At 36.1% G+C, this 21,497-nt stretch overlaps 1 protein-coding gene and 1 long non-coding RNA gene across 2 annotated transcripts; one reads left to right on the top strand and one right to left on the bottom strand.

The window, feature by feature from the left end:
- Window positions 1-18,351: 18,351 nt before the first annotated feature.
- On the bottom strand, window positions 18,352-19,244 carry LOC143186670 (uncharacterized). Its single transcript, XM_076390377.1, has 4 exons — window positions 19,196-19,244; window positions 18,967-19,119; window positions 18,561-18,919; window positions 18,352-18,457 (listed from the first exon to the last, which is right to left on the bottom strand). The coding sequence occupies exons 1-3, from the start codon at window positions 19,242-19,244 to the stop codon at window positions 18,606-18,608; spliced, it is 516 nt and encodes a 171-aa protein (XP_076246492.1). The 3' UTR covers window positions 18,352-18,457; window positions 18,561-18,605.
- Window positions 19,245-20,617: 1,373 nt separating this feature from the next.
- LOC143187326 (uncharacterized) lies at window positions 20,618-21,072 on the top strand. The gene is made up of 2 exons (XR_013003187.1): window positions 20,618-20,721; window positions 20,839-21,072. It is a non-coding gene; the product is annotated as an uncharacterized LOC143187326 (long non-coding RNA).
- The last annotated feature ends 425 nt before the right edge of the window (window positions 21,073-21,497 follow it).

Below are 21,497 nucleotides of genomic sequence, written 5' to 3'. Positions count from 1 at the left end.
TTAAAACACTAAAAATATGAATTACTTAATTACCCAGTCACTTGTCTCTGTATTCCTCGAACCATTTCACTATACAACTCTCCACATATACACAAATCCCAATTGACCCATTCGATTCCTTCACCTCACTTCTCTTACTCATTCATCACACGCTAATATGTGCATACTTTCATTACAACTTTATATTCCTAGAAACAGTATCAAGATATGCACATTCTAATTTCCTCTCGTAGATGGTACAATTTCCATTCGTTTAAATTAATCCGTTCCGAGATCCTATCGCTGAAACGACCGCACACAGTGAAGTGGCGTGTCAGCCGAGGTGTTCAAACAACAAACAGAACAAAAGCAGAACGTTCAAATCAGGTAACGCACGCGAACGAAATTAAAACCGTGCCATCGAAAACCCGATCGGAAACCTTTGCAGGCCGCTTTCCTTTCGCGCCCCATCCCCCCTCCGCGCTCCCAAAGAGAGCAATTCTTTAATCTCGCGGCGCAAGGCTACGCCCCTGAACTCACTTTCACCAGCTGCATCCTCTGCATCCGGAATCGTCGAGATTCTCGCGTAAATAGAATAACGGGCATAATACGAGCCAGGCCCGACCGTCTCGCCTTTCGAGACAACGGAACTGCCCGACGTCACTCGATTTCCCTAAAACACCTTGGACAATGCTGCGCGCTGAACAGGAATGTCTCTCGCGTGCAAGTGTGGAGATTTCGAAATTCTTGGTGACCGAATCTCTCGGTGCAGCTTGGAATAAGAAGAGGATCTTTGCATACATTACTTTTTTAAATGAATTATGGGAACGGTTATTTGATCGTAAAGAAATCTTTTCTCTGGTTATGATCAGTGTGATAGTGTTTTTTTTTAATGAGTAGAGAAATGGTGTTCAAATTTTTGAAAATGTTGTGTTATTGCTTTGAAACAATTTTGGAAATGTGTCTGCTTTCAAATAATTATGAAAATGTTGTGTCTTTGCTTTTAAATAATTTTTTTTAAAATTACCCTATTTTGCAACCTATCGTGAGGTACATGTAGACCTACATTGCATACTGTACATGTATTATTTGTAAAAGTGAATTAATTTCTAATATGGAAATTTCTCTACGTTGAGCAAAGGAAGTGTACTTCTTGTGAAAATTTAATATTAACACTTGTGAAGAAGAAAATGCAGAACTAGGTCATGCTTAAGATATATTATGAATGAAAAGGATTTTTTCATAAAATTCTGAAAAATGTTATTTTTCGTAAAATAAGATTCTAAAATGATGGAAAATTTTGTAAGAAATAACGATGTTTCAACAATTTTTCATAAAATAACATTTTTGCGTATGCAACTGCAAATTTTGGGAGAAACATTTATTTGCAGCTTCTGACTGTTTATAGATAAATAATTAAATATCTGTTAGCTTAAGAGATATTGTATATTGTATGATGTTCTACACTTCATTGTCAGAACACAAAATGGACGAAATTGAAAAAATTGTAAAGGACTGTTTATTCGTAAAGTAGTTCAATATAAATTTCAAACGAAATGTGTTTGGTTAAATTTGTAAAAACTGGAACACGAAACCACGCGATCCCCAAGGATATGTAACTCAAAATAAATTTTACACTCGGCTGCGCTCCCTTGGGTGTGCAACGTGAGCGTAAAATAAAATAGTTGCTTCCTCAACGTATTGCACCTCAACGTGAAATTCGAAGCAAATTTCTTAAACCAAATTTATTGAACGTCACTATCAATAATATAACAGCTGGTAACATAAATTTCCTCTTTTCGAATCATCAGTATAAGAACACAATTTTCCCTCTGATGATTATTCTAAACTAAAGAACCACTGTTTATACATGTCATTTTCTTTTACTTATTTTCTCTATATTTTTACTTCATTCTTGTATCGTATATTCTATATGTCACATGTGTAATTAATACTACCTCTAATGTTGTTCCCATGTTGCCCCAATGTATTTGCATTGCATCTCGAATGATATAATGCATATACGGGCATTTGATAATAATCCAGTAACAGGATACATAGCTTAGTAAAAAAATATAAAAACAGCAGTTGTTACATCAAACAACAATATTACCACATGTCCCTAGAACTCACGATTATACTGCGAATTTTTATGCAATTTCATATTTCTATAAACCCTGCTAAAGAACTAAAACCTAGATACAAATTTACTTCACCTTTTAAACACTTACTATTTTCACTCTATTTATCAAATTTTCTATATTTCTGAATATCATATACATTTTACAATTTTTCACACATTTCAAATTTTCATAAATGCATAAAAATCCACAGTCTAGTAACGATTCTTTATTTACAATAATTATTACAGCAACTGAGTTAAATGATCTAACAGCAAAACAGCGACCAGGCTACACAAAAATATAAAAAGGAAAGGAAACTCCTACATCCAGTCAAATTAGAAAAGTCTCTCTATGGCAGCAGTTTCGTAATGCACAACAGCGCAAGAACAGTGGCTGCCGATTATATTATTAGGAACGCGCGTTATCCCATTTCTTCCTCGGCATCCGCTTTTAAATAACGGATATAAGAATGTCACGGTTGCCGAGGTTTGCGTTAACGTTTAATTATTTATTCGCTGGACGTTCTTAAGGAGGTAGACCGGACACTGTTGGTAATTATTCACGCCCGTTCCAAACGTTTCCCCGATGGCTGAGGACTTTCTTAACTGTCCCGCGAGTTTTCTACGCTTCTTTTTTCCATTTTACCGCCATTTTTGCACGACGACGCCCGATCGTGTCCATTCACTGTGTCGGATGTAAAATATAGTGAAACTCTCAGCGGCGATGATGATCCGTCATTATACGTGTCCCGTGCTTTTTTTTCTTCCTCGAGAAGATATCGCGGAGATTAACTATAGCACGTTTAAATTGTTCGCGAGAAATTTCACGGATCGCGCAGAAAATAGTGTGCAAATTATGTGTGTTAGAAACTTCTTGAATGAAAAGAGTGGATAAAAAGAGAAAGCTTGTTGAGAAGAAAAATAGCGTAAAAATTCATTTGTTCTTGTGAGTTATGCTTTTATATTGTATTTGTACCAGTTATATCTTTTTTTATAGTGATAAAAATTGTCGTACAGTGAGGAAAAAGAAGTCGTATTTAAAATCATCGTTATGGTTGTTTTATGATCTTCGACATTTTTTTGCATATTAATGTCTGGTTTTTAGAATGCTACGTTATAATCGAATCAAGGACAGTGAATTATGATGATCTAAAAGAATCCTTGGGGGAAAAATAAGTTTAAATTAAAATAATGTAAAAGTAGTAAGAAATTAAAGAGGAATACCTCAATAATTAAATTTATATTAACTTTATCTGACGAAATCGTGTAACGTTAAGGTGGATATTCAGGTTTAGTTAAAATTATTTCCATGTCTATTTGGCTTACTTAATCAATGTGGATTACTTAATCTTCCTTTCAATCAGTTACAAGATTTAAGATTGTTTAAGAGCTTCGTTAAGATAACTCTTTATACGAAATTTTTAGTGAATATTGTGAATGAAAATTTGATTTCTCAAATAATATTCATTGGGTTTTATTCTCGTATTATACAGATTTATTTTACAGATTGGGTTACTGATTGTCTTCATAAAACTCATCTAATTGTTACATTGAAATAATTATTAAGGATAATTACTACTGAATAATAAATGAATACACATTTAAAGCAACGTAAAATCTGATTTACTACTGATATTTGTATTCATAATCAAAGAAAAATTTACTTAAGAATTACAGGTAAATTAATATCGATTTATTATTGGTGTAATTATTCTCCAATTATTGAAATTATTTATTCCTTAAAATCTCCATTTCAAATTGTTCTTTTAACTCACTACACACATGGGTAATCGTTTTATACTTATAAAATTGGTATTAATTATTATTTTGACAAGGCTTCGTTTCCAAGATATTAATTGTGAAAAATATAGTGTCTGACTAAGGACTTACTCTACTGCGGCTGTGTATTAGCTAAGCTAAACGTAGCGCTATCAGTAGAATAGGTCCTCGAGTCAGACACACTTCTTAACTAATTCTTAAACTCAGAATTTAGGAATTTTCACAATATAATTAAATTAACCTTCTCCTCAAAATTGTTCTCACTCTAAATAACCCGACAAAAAGTAATATATCACCCCTTAACCCTTATCATACCAAAGTATATACACACTAAGTTAAGAATACAGGTTTCCAGGAATTAGAATTCAAAAAATTGAAAGAACCATATGAAAAGATTTCATAAATTCATAAATTAAATATTCGAAACTTTGAAAAGCTTAAAAATGAAAGAATTTTTAAAAATAAGAGGAATTTACAAACCTGAAGTGACCCCATCTATTAGGCTAAGAGTTACAATATTAAATGCTATATCTGTTACACTCTATACATAACCAGAAAATATTAAATGCCATATCTGTTACACCCTATACATAACCAGAAAATATTAAATGCTATATCTGTTACACTCTATACATAACCAGAAAATATTAAATGCTATATCTGTTACACTCTATACATAACCAGAAAATATTAAATGCTATATCTGTTACACCTTATACATAAACTGAATCCCGCTGCAAACACTATCTCCTCTAAAATTCCGTTTTACATTCCCCAGTTAACTATCTAAACCCACAGCGTGCGCCTCCCAAAAAGAGCATCGACGGCAAACAGCTAAGCAAGATTCCTCTCGTCGACAGGCATCAGCAAAAATCCCTCGAGCGTTCACCTGTTCTCGCTCCTAGCACCGCGGAACAGTCATGATTTCACCGAAGGCGTCCACATCCGACTAGGTCGTACTATTCGCCAACAATAGACAGCGATGCGCTTTTCTCCGCGTGGAATTCGAGTTGCGTCGCTCGAGGTGAATCGCATCCACTTCTCGCCGACTACTTTCGCGTGCCGCATCCGGAATCGATCGACGAGCGGGCTCTCTGAGATACGTAAACAGGATGCAATCGCTCGCTCGGCGCAGCTCGGCCCACTGCGGCCCGCCAGGCCATTAGTCCCGTTTGCGGGCTAACGCGAGCCTACGCGTAAGTGGCAAATAGAATTTTACGCGAAAATTCATGGACGGTTAGAGGCCTCTCGAGGAGGATTACCGCGAGGCTGCAATTAATTTCCGATCGGCAGAAACGGCTTGACTTGCCGCTTGCCAGGCCCCGTTATTAATCCTCCTGAAGGATGCCTTGGCCTGGTGTTAGATAGGTGGTGGGTGACAACTAAATTGCTGTTTGAATGGAATTTGTGGGGGAAGATTGCCTAAAAATATTTTGAGGATGTAGGGTGATGTGGAGTCGAGGTGACTGGTAGAGCATGTTTCAGGGATAGTCTGAGAAAAGGTTCAGGAAAAGTTTAAAAGATGGCACAGAAGGTCAGAATAGGTTCAGAAGAAGTGTAGAAAAAGTTGGAAGAAATTTGAGAGAAATTCCTGAAAATAGTGAAGGATAGTAATGTATGCTATGTGGAATTGTTCTATAAAATGGAGTATTCGAAATATATAAGGTGTTGAAGAACAAGTGCAGGGAAATTTAAGATTGACTTCTTAGGGAATTTTCAGAATCACTTAACGAATGAATCTATATGCCAAGATAAGTGGAAAATCAGGAATATCAGAATGACGTTTGGGGCTTTGTTACAGGATTATTGATTGCTGTAAAAACAAGTAGAATAAGCCCCAAGTCAGACACAGCAAGATCAGTAGCACAAGCATCAAGTAAGACATAGTAAAGTCAGTAGAATAAGCCCTAAGTCAGGCATAGAAGAGCGAATAGAGTGAGTCATAAGTCAGACACAGAATAACCAGTGGAAAAAGTCCTAAGTCAGACACAGAATAACCAGTGGAAAAAGTCCTAAGTCAGACACAGAATACTCAGTGGAAAAAGTCCTAAGTCAGACACAGAATAACCAGTAGGAAAAGTCCTAAGTCAGACACAGAATAATCAGTGGAAAAAGTCCTAAGTCAGACACAGTAGACTCAGTAGAATAAATTCTTAAGCAGACACAGAATAATCAGTGGAAAAAGTCCTAAGTCAGACACAGAATAATCAGTGGAAAAAGTCCTAAGTCAGACACAGAATAACCAGTAGGAAAAGTCCTAAGTCAGACACAGAATAATCAGTGGAAAAAGTCCTAAGTCAGACACAGTAGACTCAGTAGAATAAATTCTTAAGCAGACACAGAATAATCAGTGGAAAAAGTCCTAAGTCAGACACAGAATAATCAGTGGAAAAAGTCCTAAGTCAGACACAGAATAATCAGTAGAAAAAGTCTTAAGTCAGACACAGTAGAATCAGTAGAATAAATCCTTAAGCAGACACAGAATAATCAGTGGAAAAAGTCCTTAAGCAGACCCAGACTAATCAGTGGAAAAAGGTTCGAAGTCAAATACACAGAATTCTTTGCTGAACCGCCAGGAAAATCAAAAATATCGAACACTTCTTCACAGAAATAAATCAAACCAGACAAGGAGCAGACAAAAAATTCAGTGCTCTCTTTCTCGATACTAAATTTCGAGATAGAGCAAGAAGTTCCCAAGTATCAGTAAAATCGAACATAAAACTCGGATCTGAGGCCTCACTTCGACCGATTGGATGCTCAGCAGACTCAAAGTCGTTACTAACTTCCAGCCAGCCGTTCAAGAATACCGTCAATCCATTCACCGGTAGCTAATTGCAATAACATTGTGATGAAACGGTAGCTCGGCGATGGTAAGCGGCTTGCTAAAAATTTAATCTACTGCGGCCAGTAGGGAGGACGCTCTGATTCCTCAAGCAATCAGAACATAGCGATCGGTGGGCTCTCGTCCTGAACGAGATACGAAAATGAATTTCGGTGGATCACTGATTGTGAGAGAATGATCACAAGGAGACAGAAGATTAAGTCTTTCGTAGATAAGTGTGCGATATGAAAATTGAGAAGGCTAGTTTCAATTGTTTGGAAGTTTTTAGATATGGCAGTTTTACGAATTTTTATGCAATAATATATACTATAAAATTAAAATGAGTTGAGAATTCAAATATGATCATGGTGATACAAAAGTTCTGTTAGATCTTTGAGCAGGAAATTTTGAATTTTTACTATTTCTTAGCAACTAATTTATATGTCTGAATATTTTAATTACTATGTATTTAATACACATTTTTTTCATGTTCAAGAAGGATAATATATATTATGTTCAAATATGTATACGTATAATGAGCACTTTTTTATTTATCAAAAAAGTGTTTCAGAATTTTTGAAAACGTAAATAATCCGTTCAGTGCACGCTTCGTATACACAGTTTATGGATCGTGGCTCATGCTCGTGTGCGATGAATACTCGGCCAATGGAACGTTCCAAATAATACTTTTAGTTGCACATCCTACATGTAGACGGAGATACAAAAAGTCTTTCTTGAGAACCGTTTTAAACAAATTTTTAAATACGATCATGCCTATACGAAATTTGGTAATAAATTCGATTGACTCTGCCCTTTTAATAAAATTCCCTACACCTATTTAAAAATAAAATTAACGAAATCAGTAAAACAAAAAAGTACAGACGTTACTTTTTTCAAAAATAAAAAATAGATATAAAAATTGTATTTAAAAAGCTGCAATTTAGAGTAATATGCAAATCTCGAAAATTGCAGGCCATGTTCTACAGGATGATCCACTTAAATAAGGACACCTGCATATCTATTCCAATTGTAATACTATAAAAAATATTTTATTCAAAACTATTTTATTTGAGACTTTGAAAGAAACATTCCCTGCAGTATATTCGAGCCTCCATGTCATTTAAATTGCATGGAAAATATTTTTTGTCATTACAGTTGAGGAAAAAGGTATTTAGGTGGCCTTAATTAAGTGGACCACCCTCTATAAATATGGCCTTGTTTTACAAATAAATATCTTCCAGTTAGTAAGGCTAACTGGAACAACCTAGCTGGTACCAACGTGATAAAGAAAGTCCAGTATCAGGATTATCGATACATATTCATAAGAATATCAATATTGAACTTTCCTTCACTTTTGTCGTCATTTTACGAACACAGTAAATCTAGACTTCTACCCAGTATTATTCATACACAGTTCCGTGTCGCGATAAAAAGTATTGTTCTTAGCGGTATGAGAGTATGCAATAATGATAAGGCGATGCATAAAGCCATTGTACGTTTCCACGATTAAAACGTAAGTTGTAACGGCACTGACGTTGTAAACGGCAAGAGAAGATGAAAGTGCCATTTTTGTAGTTTTTCAGGATTCTTGCGTGCCACGCAAACACTTCCAAGTACCAGTCGGTAGCGCAATCACCGCGATATTGCTGGCAGTAATAGTGTCACTGCTCGTGTAACGATTTTTTGAGAAAAAAAAACTTCACTCGATGAGTTTCTATTGAAATTTCAAGAATTTGTGTCGCTTATGTAAACGTTAAGAGATTTAATCGTTGAGATATGTAGATATCTCACGTTCAAAATAAATTTAATTTAAATATGGTACATAATCGTTGCTTAGATAAAAGAGTATTTATAATATTTCAAAAATTCAATCCTAAAACGTTTAATATAGAAGCCTAGTTCTGTTCAATGTAGGCAGTAAATAATATAATAATATGTATCTATTAGTAGAAAATATTGTGTTCCTTTTTTGAGAGACATATTTCTAAATTTCTTCTTTTTTATAATTCCTGTGTACCTATAGGCTCACTAGTTTTTTATTCAAATATATCTAAACAGAGGAGAACTTTTAATAGGACGATGAACTTTGCCCCTTTTCCTCGAAAAAGAAATAAAGACTAATAGTGATAAAAAAGAAGTATAAATAATAGAATCAAACAAACAAATATTATTTGATATTTGCAAAGCACTTAAATCATCCATTAATATCGATTTCAAAGAAACCCGAAAACTGTCGAAAAAACTATAAAAATACATTTACAAATTTGTGTACAAAATTTCATTTAGAGGATTAATGGAGCCAAAACAGGATCAGGCAGGGAACAATTTCAGCCACTCTCAAATAATTTACGATACATGATTACTGAAACTGATACAGGAAAATGCAAAGCATAGGAATCAGCCGTAATTAAGGATTATTAGCAGCCGCTGCTTACATGCGAGCTAGTGGCGCGATCAACCAGATTACCATGAACATGATGGTGATGAACGTGGCATGAAATAATTACGTACAAACATATACCAACGCGAAGGCTCAAACAGTTATGATAAGCAAACAGTCTTCAAACATTTTGAATCGAAAAGACTCTTTCATGGTTCAAAATTGTTAGAGTTAGTGTTAATAGAAAGTGCACAGAAATATATAAAATGAAGAATAGCATCTCAAGAATTGTATCTAAAAACTGCATTTTTTTCTAAACTTCTCAAATATATTTAAATTCCAAGAATTCCCTGAAGTGACCAAAAAATCCATGTTCTTTCCCAAATTCTCAAATATACTTAAATCCCAAGAATTCCTCAAACTGACCAGAAACTCCACATCTAAAAGATTCTCAAACATACTTAAATTCTAAAAATCCTTCAAAGTAACTAAAAATTGCACGTCCTCTCCATAAATCTCAAAGATACTTAAATCCCAAGAATTTTTCATAATAACTAACGACTCCATCTTCTCTCCAAGATTCTCAACCATAGGTACTTAAATCCCAAGAATTCCTTAAAGTGACTAAAAACCCCATATCCTCTAAAAAAATTCTCAAACACACTCAAACCACAAGAATTCATCGAAATGACTCCAAACTCGATGTCCCTAATTCAAGCAAAAATTCACAGACAAATTGCAAGGATTATTGCAAGGATTATTGCAAAGGCCCCAAAATCGTCTGAAGATGCTTCTTTTCCAGAGGAAACTGAATTCTCGCGCGTTTAGGGGCCCCAGCGAGCAAGTATGGGAAGAAGGTAGCACATGTAGCCGAGATCGAATCGAGAGAGCCTGAGTCGCTCGTGAACGCACGACCGACGCCACGAGGAGAAAGTTTCGAAGGCAGGAAGTGAAGTAGGCCACGACTTTGACCGCTCACAAGGTCCATACTCCCAAGGCACGCCACTTTGATGTGTTTTCAGTGTGTACAGGCCGATTCACGTCGTTTCGCCTGGCACAGGTTACTCGTCGCGAAGAAAAACGAAACTGTGAATAATTGGCCGCGATCGTTCTCAAAAACAGATATCCCACAAATGTTTAAACCCACGCGAAGAATGTAGGTAATGGTAACGCGATTGGGCATAACGCGTTCGCGATAGATGGCCACGTTTGCTCCAAAGAAACAGTGATTCATCGTCTTCAATTGAAGCTGGTTTGAGGCAAAGACATGCGCTGTTGTAAGCAAATATGACTATCATAGTTATTGCAGACGAACCATGAAGAAGATTGAACGAAATAACCGTGTTAAAGTGTTTGAGAGCTTCGTTTTCTCTTTGAACGGTATTCACGCTTTGACATCGCGTTTCCATGAGAGTTATCGTAATGTCATTAATTTTGCTGTTTTTAGCTGTGGCGAACGCTGCTTCAGTTCATTATAGAGGCATATGCAATCAGCATGGTTTTTAGTGGAGCTTGTTTTGTTTTGTACTTTGAAAAACGGAAGAAATGGTATGTAGGATATTGAAATCATTTTCAAATGAAATGGGAACTTCATTTACGATCGTGATTAATCTTAAGAGCCAATGGTCCTTGAATTCATTTAAATATGAGCTACATATGCAGTACTAAAATATACATAATTATATTTGCATAAAGTAGTAAATTAAGTAGAATGAAATTGAAAGACTAAAAAAGTTTAACTTCAGTCGTCAAATATAAAAGTTTTATAAGATCCGCAATATTTACATTTATGTGACACATTTGACATAAAATTCTTGAAACTTATTCACCTCATTTTTTCTTTCAGTATAGATATCCCAAGACACTCTAACAAACTCAAAGAATAAGAATATCTCATATTTCTATCTTAACTCTTGTTTCCTCCATATAGCTATACCTATAACTACATAGTCAATAAAAATCATAGAAATAAAAATCTTATTTAAATTCTCCGTCCTGCTTCGCTAAGAAATAATATCAAATGGACCAAGAATTCGACTACATTAAAAGCGTTAGAATATTCACAAAAACCAGATACTTGATTTGCAAAGTATTCAAAACACATCGTTCTCAGTCGTTGAATAATTAACGAAAAAAAGGATTAAAAACATTCGTTTCTAATACTTTGTATTCCTCTCCTCGTACACAAATGACACGATAACGACTCTATTAAATCCATGCAAATGGCACACACGAGTAGAAATCCTAATGGCGTTAATATTTTTAGGAATGTCGAACATACGATTAGACACTCACCAGTTGGTCGTTCGACGCCGATACGTGACCCATCGATGGTCCTGTTATTTTCGAGCCTCACATTTCGTATTTACGCCTCCTTCGTCGCCTCGCCAATTCTCCCGCGATTCTTGTTCCATTAACGCGGCACGATTATTTTCCACAATTTCAGGGACAGCATCAGAAGAGAAAGACGCATCGATGCAACCGCGGGCCATCGTTTCCCTGTCGCGCTGTAAATTACATGGCCCACCAGTTAGCGACGCCAGGGGGGGACATTTGAATAGACGAAGTCAAAAGTTATCACCTGATCGAGAAGTGGCCTTTTCGTTCGCGATGACTCTCTCCAGCTTGGGTCGCAACTGGGAATCGGGAACGAGGCGCCATTGGAATGTTTTCACCCCTGCGTGACGAACAAGGACATTAGTGACATTTGTATTAGCCAGGTTGTGAGAAGCTGAAAACGTGGAGATTAATATATTATAATTAGACTGAGGATGTTTAAGCAGAACCAAATTTTAATAAGTATACTTTAAGAAACGATGTAAATAAAAATCTATTTTATTCTTTAAATACCTTGATACTCACAATGCTTTTGATGTTTTATATATTTTGTACATGGTATGTATTTTGCACTTTTCTGCATATTTGAATTTTCTATAACTGCATAAAAATCCACAGTTTAATTATGATAGCGATTCACGATATAATTATGTTCTTGCAGAAAGTTGGCTTGTAATTATGGGCTATATCTTCTTCAATTCTTCTAATGCAGTTTCTTCTTTCTGAAAAAAGATATCTATTAAAACCTCAACTCGAACTTTCAGAAAATGTGACATAGATTGTTCTGCCTTACAACCACAGAAATAACCTACCACAAACAACATTAAATTCCAACAAATGTGATCAAACAACCCAACGCTAATTCCAACGTTACACTGAATCTCTAAATCTCCAACAGTCTAAAATATCAGAATATTCCTAGTGTCAATATAGAATCGCTGTAGCTGCAAGAAGCAAATCGGTAACACCTGCTCTATTAATAGTTTCCCCTCAGAAAAACTCGCGTAAACGGTTTCCCGCCTCCCGTTGCCAAGAAGCGAAACAACGTTTCACGTTACACAATTTATCACGACATCGCGGTTCGAGCACGTGTTAAGCCGACGAGGAACTTGGCACGCGATTCCCCAGCCAATACCAGCGATCAAGTATTAATAGGTGTGTCTAAAGTTGAGCGGAGTCGACGGGAACGTTGCCTACTTCCTAGCGGCGTTTTCCAGGTTGAAAAGCAACCTTGACCCAGTCAGCTGGCCACGTGGAGGTCGGATCGCAATGTCAGGAAATGGGATTCCATATAGCATCACTTGGGAGGAGTCATCTTGGACTGTCTTATTCGTTCTTGAACACAATAGGCGAGCATCCTCGTGTCACGTGACGTGGAAAACGAAGCGATGTAACGAAAGTCTTATTATGAATTCCAGTCGACGCGGGTGCCCTTTTCTGATCAGCTTTTCACTTTCGATTGATGTATGCTTGATGTGATTTTTCAGTTCGGTTGAAGTAATACTGTGTGCTGGTATTTTTGGGCTTCTTGGATGTGATTTTAATACTAGGATGACATCATGGGGTCAGTGGTGACCCTGCTGAATAAGCTTTTCAAAGTAACTTAAAAATTTGGCTCCCTTTTTCTGTAAATATGAATCAGGCTGTGGACCTACTTGTTTTCTCTTAAATTCCTAACTGAGAATGGAAGAGAAAGAATTCTTCGAAAATGGTAAATACTATTTTAAATATTAGGTTTTTTGTTTGAATCATCTGCAGTTTCGCAGTGTTGCTTATGTAAAATTACTTATGAACAATTTTTTTTTAGAGTCAATGTGTTGAAATGAATAGAGTAGATAGTTAATGAATCATTAGGAGACTAAGGATTTTCATGCTTTCATGAAAATTTTGAGGGTGTAATACAAAAAGTATAAAACTTACTTTTTTAAATCTTACATATTAATAAGTAAATTCAAATAAACCTGAATAAAAATCTAATTCCTCAGGTTATGTTCAAAAATTCTTCTTTTGTAAATTATTTTTAATATGAAGATATATAAAATGTTTAACAATAAGCAGAGTAGATGTTATAAAATTGAGAAGGTGAAATAAAATTGTATTTATGTAATACTGCCCAACTATGCAGAAAGGCAATAACTACAGAAAAATTTAAACTTAAGTTTTCTGCATATTTGAATAATTTTGAACAGTTTGCTTCTTGTTTTAGGGCAAAATAGAAGTAAAATATTTTTTGCAGATACTGCTTTTCTACATAGTTGGACAGAATAGTTGCATTGCTGTTGTTGATAAATTAATAGACTTTGTAGTAACTTGTTTGCAATACATAAAATATGTATATGAATAATTGATGTAGAATTGGTACAAATATAATACAATTGCTATAGTATAGAATATTAACCTTTTCAGTATTACTCAATACCGAGAAGGTTAATGTAATTTACATATCTCTGTTATAACTATCCTGTTACTATTTTATGCATACTGTTTTCAAATTTGTAAATAAAAACTAAATTACCTAATTAAATTCAAAGAAATTACGAGAAATCTGACCAACATGAACTTGCAATATAACCATTTTCGAAACCTTCAATTATCTCTTTTGAGAATTAAAATTTCTTACTGATTACAGATACCCAAGAATTGTCACCACAAGAAATAATAAATATTAACAATTTCAAAACTCAGAAGGAAAAACTTACCATCAAAAACGACGGAAATATTCACTTTCACAGCAGCTCAGCGTTCAAACGTTCAAACCATAGGTTATTCACTCTACGCGCCTGTAGTTCCAAAAGGCTGTGCTCGTGGCGCCCATTAATTGCGCGCGAAATTTGAATCGATGCAGAGACCCTTTATATTCCCCTGAGCAGTATTTTCCAGATTTCACAAATGTACATACGAGGCAGCGCTTGACACTCTTTGCGTGTCATATTAGTGTGACAGAGTTGCATGCAATATATTACCCACACAATGGCGTTACACGCAACATATCTTTGTTTCGTAATATTACGCGCGTAGCAATATTACTCTGCACGCTATCAATCCTGAATAGAAGTTACAGTGCACAGAAAAATACAGCTTTTCAGGAACGAGATTCTTTTGATTTTACGTTTGCTATTTTATATTTCGAAGTTTTTCAAGGATCTTATCTTTATACATCAAATTTTGAGGCATTATTTTTATAAATAAGGAAAATTAACAGTGTTATTTTTGTTCCTAATATAAATTAGTACACTGAATAAATATATGAATATAAATATAGTTAAATAGGAATTTGCTTCATTTTTTAAATATTATAATTTACACTCTATGTTTCCTTTTTTCTATATTTTTGAATATTAAGCATTCTGTAACTTTTTATACGTTTTAAATTTTCATAAATGAATAAAACTTCGCAGTCTTGTTATTACACATTTTATATAGCTTCCTGTTCACACATTAAGGACGCACAAGTTTTTAATATTTTAATTTCCTATAATATATATTACATGTCTTTCTTTATTACATGTTTAAAACAGTGATGTCTACATCAAATTTAAACCCTTACAGGAACCTACTACAATAACATAGAAACACAAATTTTAGGAAGAAAATTATGTTCCTTATTGTTAGTAAAATATTATCTAACTAGAAGGGAAGGAAACTAGAAAATACTTGCGACAGAGAACGAAGACAAGCAACAACAAAAAGAAGAACAGCAAGAAAGAAGGCAGACATATGTAGACGATCTAATAAAACCAGAAAAATAAAGCCTAGAAACACAAAGTAAGAACAGAGTAACAGATCCTTCGTAAAGCACTAGAAATGAATTTACGAGCATCAGTCCAAGAAATTAAGGATGCGTTGAGAGAAGTAAAAGTTAAGGAACGAAAATAGAGGAGATGAAGAAGATAAAGATAGGAAAAAAGGGTTGAACGGAAGAAAGAGTAACTGAAGGGGAAACTTGTGAAATTAGGGAGAGGATTAAAAGAGCAGGAGACGACGAAAAAGAAAAAGAATTGGAAAGAAGACTAAGGGAAGCGGAAGGGACAGAAAGGTGAAAAAGAGAAAGAAGAAGTGGGATTAAGGGATCTACAGTAGTGATTAAAGTAACAGAGAGTTTCAGAAAATCTTCTGGTAGAATTTGTAACGAAGACACGAGAAGAAAAAAGAAAATCTACTTGCTGTTAGTTCGATAGAAACATAAAGTAAATCCTTTTCGACATTTTCAGAACTTCACTGTATATCTTTAAAACCTTTCTAAGACTTCTCTATGCTCTGGTACGTTCACAAATTTTTTACTCTTTTCATGTACACAGATTCAGCCTTTAAACTATTAATGTATTTCCGAAGTACTCTATATTCACTTAAAATCGATTCATCCAGATCGCCTATGTGTTCGTTATCTGTGAAAAAAAATTCATCGCGAAAATCCCGAGCGAATTTTCATCGTATATCCCAATAGGAGGACTTTTTGCTCGGTAGAAAGTTTTCGAGCCACTGTCAGCCCCTCTGGAAATGGACTGTGCAGTACGTGTCCAGAGGCATGCGACAGAGAGCCGAGGAGAGACGTTGGTGCGTGGAAAAAAATTGATAGAGCCGATTAAAGTGCTACAAAGGCAGGGGAAGGAACCGTGCTCGCTTTCGAATTGGTCGTGCTTCATCGAACGATCGCGAGATCGATCTGCCATACTTTTGCCAAGCTGAAAATCGTCGTCGTTCCCCGCTTCCTCGGTCGAGATTCCTTATTAACTGTTGATTTGAGCGGCGCTCGACGGGAGGAAGAGAGACGAGGAGGCGAAGCTGTAATAAAACCAGCGAAAGAGGACTCGTCGCCTCCCGCTGCTGGCATATGTATGTCGCCGATGGAAACGTTTTGCTCGCGTGTACACGCGCGAACGGCGACGTTTGTTCTTTCCGTGCACGTGATCGGTAACGACTATCGATTTAGATCAATCAATCGACAGGCTCTAGCCGATCGTTACGGTGGCTGGCGAAACATAAGATCGATGCTTAATGATTTAATGGACACTATCGCGATTTGCGGTCTCGATCTTTCGGCGGCGACGGGTATCGCGGATGAATGAAAGTTATTCGTGTTTATTCGAGATGGGTTCAGATTTTATCGTTATATTCTGTGGGAGATTTTTTCCGTGCTCTTGAATAGTGAAATTTAATTGCTGATTTTAACTCTTGGGTAGTGTTTGAACGAGTAGTAAAATATAATTGAACTGAATTCTATTTCATGAAATAGTGTGGGTTGAGTTTCCTCGCTGTAAGAATTTATGTCGTGGATATTCTGTTAGGAGAGTTTGGATATACAAGGTGTCTAATAACAGAATGTTTAAGAAGTGATTGTACGTGTCGAAGTATTGAAAAATATTAAAAAGGGCGAAAATGAAGGAAAATGAAATTGTATTTGAGAGTTTGTTTCAGAGGTACTAATTTTTGTTTAAAATTCGTGTGAAATGTGTCTGACTTGGGACTTATTTTACTGATGCAAACAGGCTAGTGGAATAAGTCAAAATTCAGACATAGCTAAATCAGTAGAATAAGTCCTAAATCAGCCACATTGAATTTGTGTTTTAGATGTTTTCTTAATACCTCGAGAACCATTCAACCCTTAAATAAATCACCCCTTAAAATTTCTAACATCTATTGTCGAACACTTATTACTTTATTGATCGAAAAAAGAAACCTTCTGGTTTAGGTTCAAATAATGTTCATATTTGAAACATTTATGTATTCATTTATGTATTCTAATTTTTGACAAAAAGTTTTGCTAATTTTGCATAATTTTTTGGAAAATTTGTGGTAAAAAAAAATATTAGAGATTTACTGGAAATTCTACACGATAAAATAATAAAGCAATCAAGTTTATACTTTAATGGGTTAATATAGAGAAAGTCAAATATCTATCAAGAGGACAGACAGATTTATGACATTTAAGAAAATGTCGAAACGATGTCCATAGTCGTTGAACTAAAATCGATTAACAATTTGATGAGACTGCAAATAAACATAGTTAAAGAAATTAGGTAAAAGTAGAGATTACGTTTAGCACTGGCACTTCAAATTGATTCTAAATGAAACACGTACATGCACTTACAATTTTAACTCAATATAAAAGTTTACACGTCAACTTTCTAGTGAATGAAAAAACTTCAACAATATTTGGGGGCACGCAATTCAGCAGAGCGCCTTAATTTACATTCACAAAAATGTAGCACAGCCTAACATTCAACCTTAAGTGGTATTAATCAATCATCTTACACCGTCTCGTATTAATGCTGATGAATGTAACATGACCTCACATATAATTTTCGCAATTACACGAAACGTGCTTCCAGCTCGTCCCATCACGAGATGCAATCCTTATGAGATTTCTTGGGTTAATGGAAACGATCAACCCTAGAACATGCACCAAGGCCAATTTTGTCCGAGCAAATTTTTCTCCTTCTAGTAATTTTGAGAGCAAGGAACAGTTTTAGTCAATAGAATTTTCAAGAATTGTATATCCTTTAACAATTTTCTAGTACAGAACACTTAAAGATACAAATTAGAGCTTTACTCGATTTTTTACTGTGATAGAATTTTTTATCTTTCGAAATTGTTGGTCAGTCAGATCCATAGCTTAATATTAGAATAAAAATACAAGTTTCAGATGAGCAGAGAAATTAAAAAACTTGCAAAATCCTATAAAATTAGTAGATGTTCCACAATCATGCACAATTACTAATAAATCAAAGCAACAAATATTTAGAAAAATACATAATTACAGAAAATAGTACCTACTCACTTCCACATAAAATCAAGCAAAAGATACTTCACAAACTTAACCCTTTCGTGACTAACTAACAAGACACAACAGCCCACTGACTATTTTCCACTCCCATTTAACGAAACCACTCACATTTAACACAGTTAAGGAAAGAAGTAATGAAAGATTCTCAAGAAAAATCCTACGGTCACGAGAGGGTGAAAAAAAGAAATTCGCTGTTTCAGCCTCCGTAAGTAGGAAATAGTCTCCTCGGCTGCCACTTCCGGGGAGTGACGTTACCTGGAATAAAACGAGCGAAAAAGTTTATTTGATTACGTCCCCGCGCCGCGTCCTCCTTTCCTGGAGGAGGTATAGTTGGCAGCGCTAGTTAACGCACACGCACCTGCACCGACGGATCGGCTATAGTGAGTGATAATCGTAGAGTAGGTCACCGGAACAGCGCCTCTAGCAATCTGCGTTCTTCGGCTTCTCGACACCCATGTGTGCGAGCGCTCCTGCCAGGCACACCGACGTCTCCGCTTCTGCACGTGCACGCGCGCGCGAGGATAAAGGTACGCCGACCGCGTGTGACAAGAAACGAGTCGAAGACCTGGTGACGTCTGGTCGAAACGGCCATCGACTTCGACTTCGTTTCTTCGATTGCAGAGAAACACACGGTGGTTTCGGACACGTTTATTTTTCGATGGTAAATGCACCAGTAGCTGGATGCTTGAGACGTCAAATGTCCCAGTAAGTGGACAACTGGAAAGTGTATATTTTGATAATTGTGTTTTAATAAGTGAATATACTGTTTTGTGGTAACAGTTTTTTTTTTATTAATAGTAATGGGTTTTTGTTAGAATTTAAGCTTGAAGTTAAATCAAATTGGTGTTCAGGTGCTGCAATGTGGTCAGCTACTGGGATATTTATCTTGTTTGGTTTTGGACTGAAGTATGTGGACACTTCCAGATTATTTTAATGTATGAGGTGGTCCACTTATGTAAGGCTATCTAAGTATCTCTTTTATAATAGTAATGCTGCAGACAATATTTTTTAAAAGACACACTTGTGCAAAATTTGGAATCATTTTACCATACAGTTATCTATAAGTTCTTAATAGAAGTTGATAGAAGTGCATTTTAACAGATCATGGTAGACATACGATGAAATGGACTTAAGAATAAGAGAATGACAGTGTAAAATAATGTTTACTAATATTACTCGTATACTAATACGAAATATTCGTCAAGAGGTATGAGAAATATTAAAAGGCGATCCCACATGACAAACTAACAAAAAAATGAAGAATGATAAAATTGCATTAGAAACTTTGTTCCAGAGTAATTAATTGTTAAAGAAAGGCCCAAAATTCGTGAGTATGAAATATGTCTGACTTAGGACTTATTCTACTGATTTCGCCAAGCCTGACCTGGCTAGAACGACTAGTGCACGTTGGCAGTAGAATAAGTCCCAAGTCAGACACACTTCACACACACAAATTTTAGATTTTTTCTCAGCAATGAATCATTTTGAATCACAGCAGCTTTACAATAAGAAAATCTACAAAAATATCACATAAATATGTAACCATAAATCTTAATAATTGCATACAATTATGGTCCCCTTTATACATAAATCCAGATTTTACTCTACATAGCTATATTTCGTATCACATTGGCGTTTCCTTAGAAGTATATATACGTGTAAATACCTAAAACCGTGAGAATAAAAAGAATTTGTTCCACTTGGTAATTCCTTCAGCAAATAAGTCAACGATCCCACCCAAATGCTTGTCGATTCAAGACACGAGTCAAAATGAACTCTTTTAATTAAGATTAGAGTCTTACGAAACTGGGCGATGATACATGGTACGTGCGCAAGCGTTTCACATTAAACATAATTACAGTATATCCAGCAGGCGACCAGTACTGTTAACAAATCTATTACAATCCTGCATCCTGGAGCATTCGTACTATCTTCTATCATTTTTCTAACCCAGGTCCAACTGAAGATAACCTACTCACCAAAGCAGCACGTTCACACTGGTCAAGTTTCTACCAATCACTTGCATCCAAGCCACTCGATCTCAAGTACCTTAACCCCTTGACCTACGATTTTCTGTCGTAATTTTATCACCTTCACTGCCGATCTGAAACGGGTATCTATCCTAAACTGCCAACTGCAAAGCACCCATTAAGCGAACATAGACTCCTCACGCAACAGTGCGTGATCGGTTACTTGCAAAAAATTCTCATCACGCGTTATCGCGTAGTCGGCAGTGAAGATACTATAAAAAGTGCACGAAACTGACTCGTTGTTGTAGGTCAAGGGGTTAACTAATCTGAACAATCTGAGGCTAGGCAAGTACTCTAGATCAACAGCCACCATTGGAGGCCCAGGGAGCCTAGACACGTGGCTGGTGGTCGTTCACAATGGGCCGTGAGGAAGGTGAGGAATCGATCGAGAATGATAATCGGCCGGAAGGGTGGAGCCCAGGTGAGAGGTGCAGAAGAGCATAGAAAGTCCGTATCATGGAATTGCATTCCATAAAGAATGGAAAGTCGGTGCGTATCCCTTTTTCTTTTCTTTCCCTCGCCTTTGCGCGACGGAATGCGTGAACGTGAAGCGAATCACCGTGAAACACTGGAACGATCCACGATCGAGACGCTTTTTTCGTCTAGAGACGTCACTCGGGACTGCATACACCCGATCGGAAGCATTACCAAGAGTACAACGACCGACGACTGGGCTAGATTAAGGCAACGAGGTCACGCGCCACTGGTAGCGCTGGTATGGTTTCGTATGAACCATTCCGCGTCAAATCGTCCGACGATCGCCACCCATTCAGGATTTTCTTCGAGAGATTCTATTCGCTGGTGAAAAAACCCTGGCACAGTTATACTTTTACGCGTGCACAATGATTAATAGCGGAGTTTACTTGTGATGCTACTGATGGTCTACTTTGCATAGTGGGGGTGATGATTTTGGGGGACTTTCTGACCACGTGCCACAGTGGAGAGTATTTTTTGTCTTGTTGCTTCTGTGCTGTTGTTATTGTTTAGTTTATGTCTTTTGTTCTGGAGAGGGGTGTGGAAATCTGATAGGAAGGTATGAGGTGAGGTTGAGGAAGTTCACTGGAGAAAAGAGTGGGTGAAAGTTGTACTAATCTTGTATCTAGCTGCTACCAATAAAAAGTATTTATTTTGTAGTAATACTGTTATTAATAATAATATTAAACATATATTATTAAATATAATAATATTTATTTATGGCATGTATTTCTTTTATCTTAACTACAGAATATTTAAAACTGAGAAAATAGACTTTGTACAGTTAGTTG

Source organism: Calliopsis andreniformis, unplaced genomic scaffold, assembly GCF_051401765.1.
Source record: "Calliopsis andreniformis isolate RMS-2024a unplaced genomic scaffold, iyCalAndr_principal scaffold0022, whole genome shotgun sequence".
Classification (NCBI taxonomy): domain Eukaryota; kingdom Metazoa; phylum Arthropoda; class Insecta; order Hymenoptera; family Andrenidae; genus Calliopsis; species Calliopsis andreniformis.
This window is presented reverse-complemented; position numbering and strand designations above follow the sequence as displayed.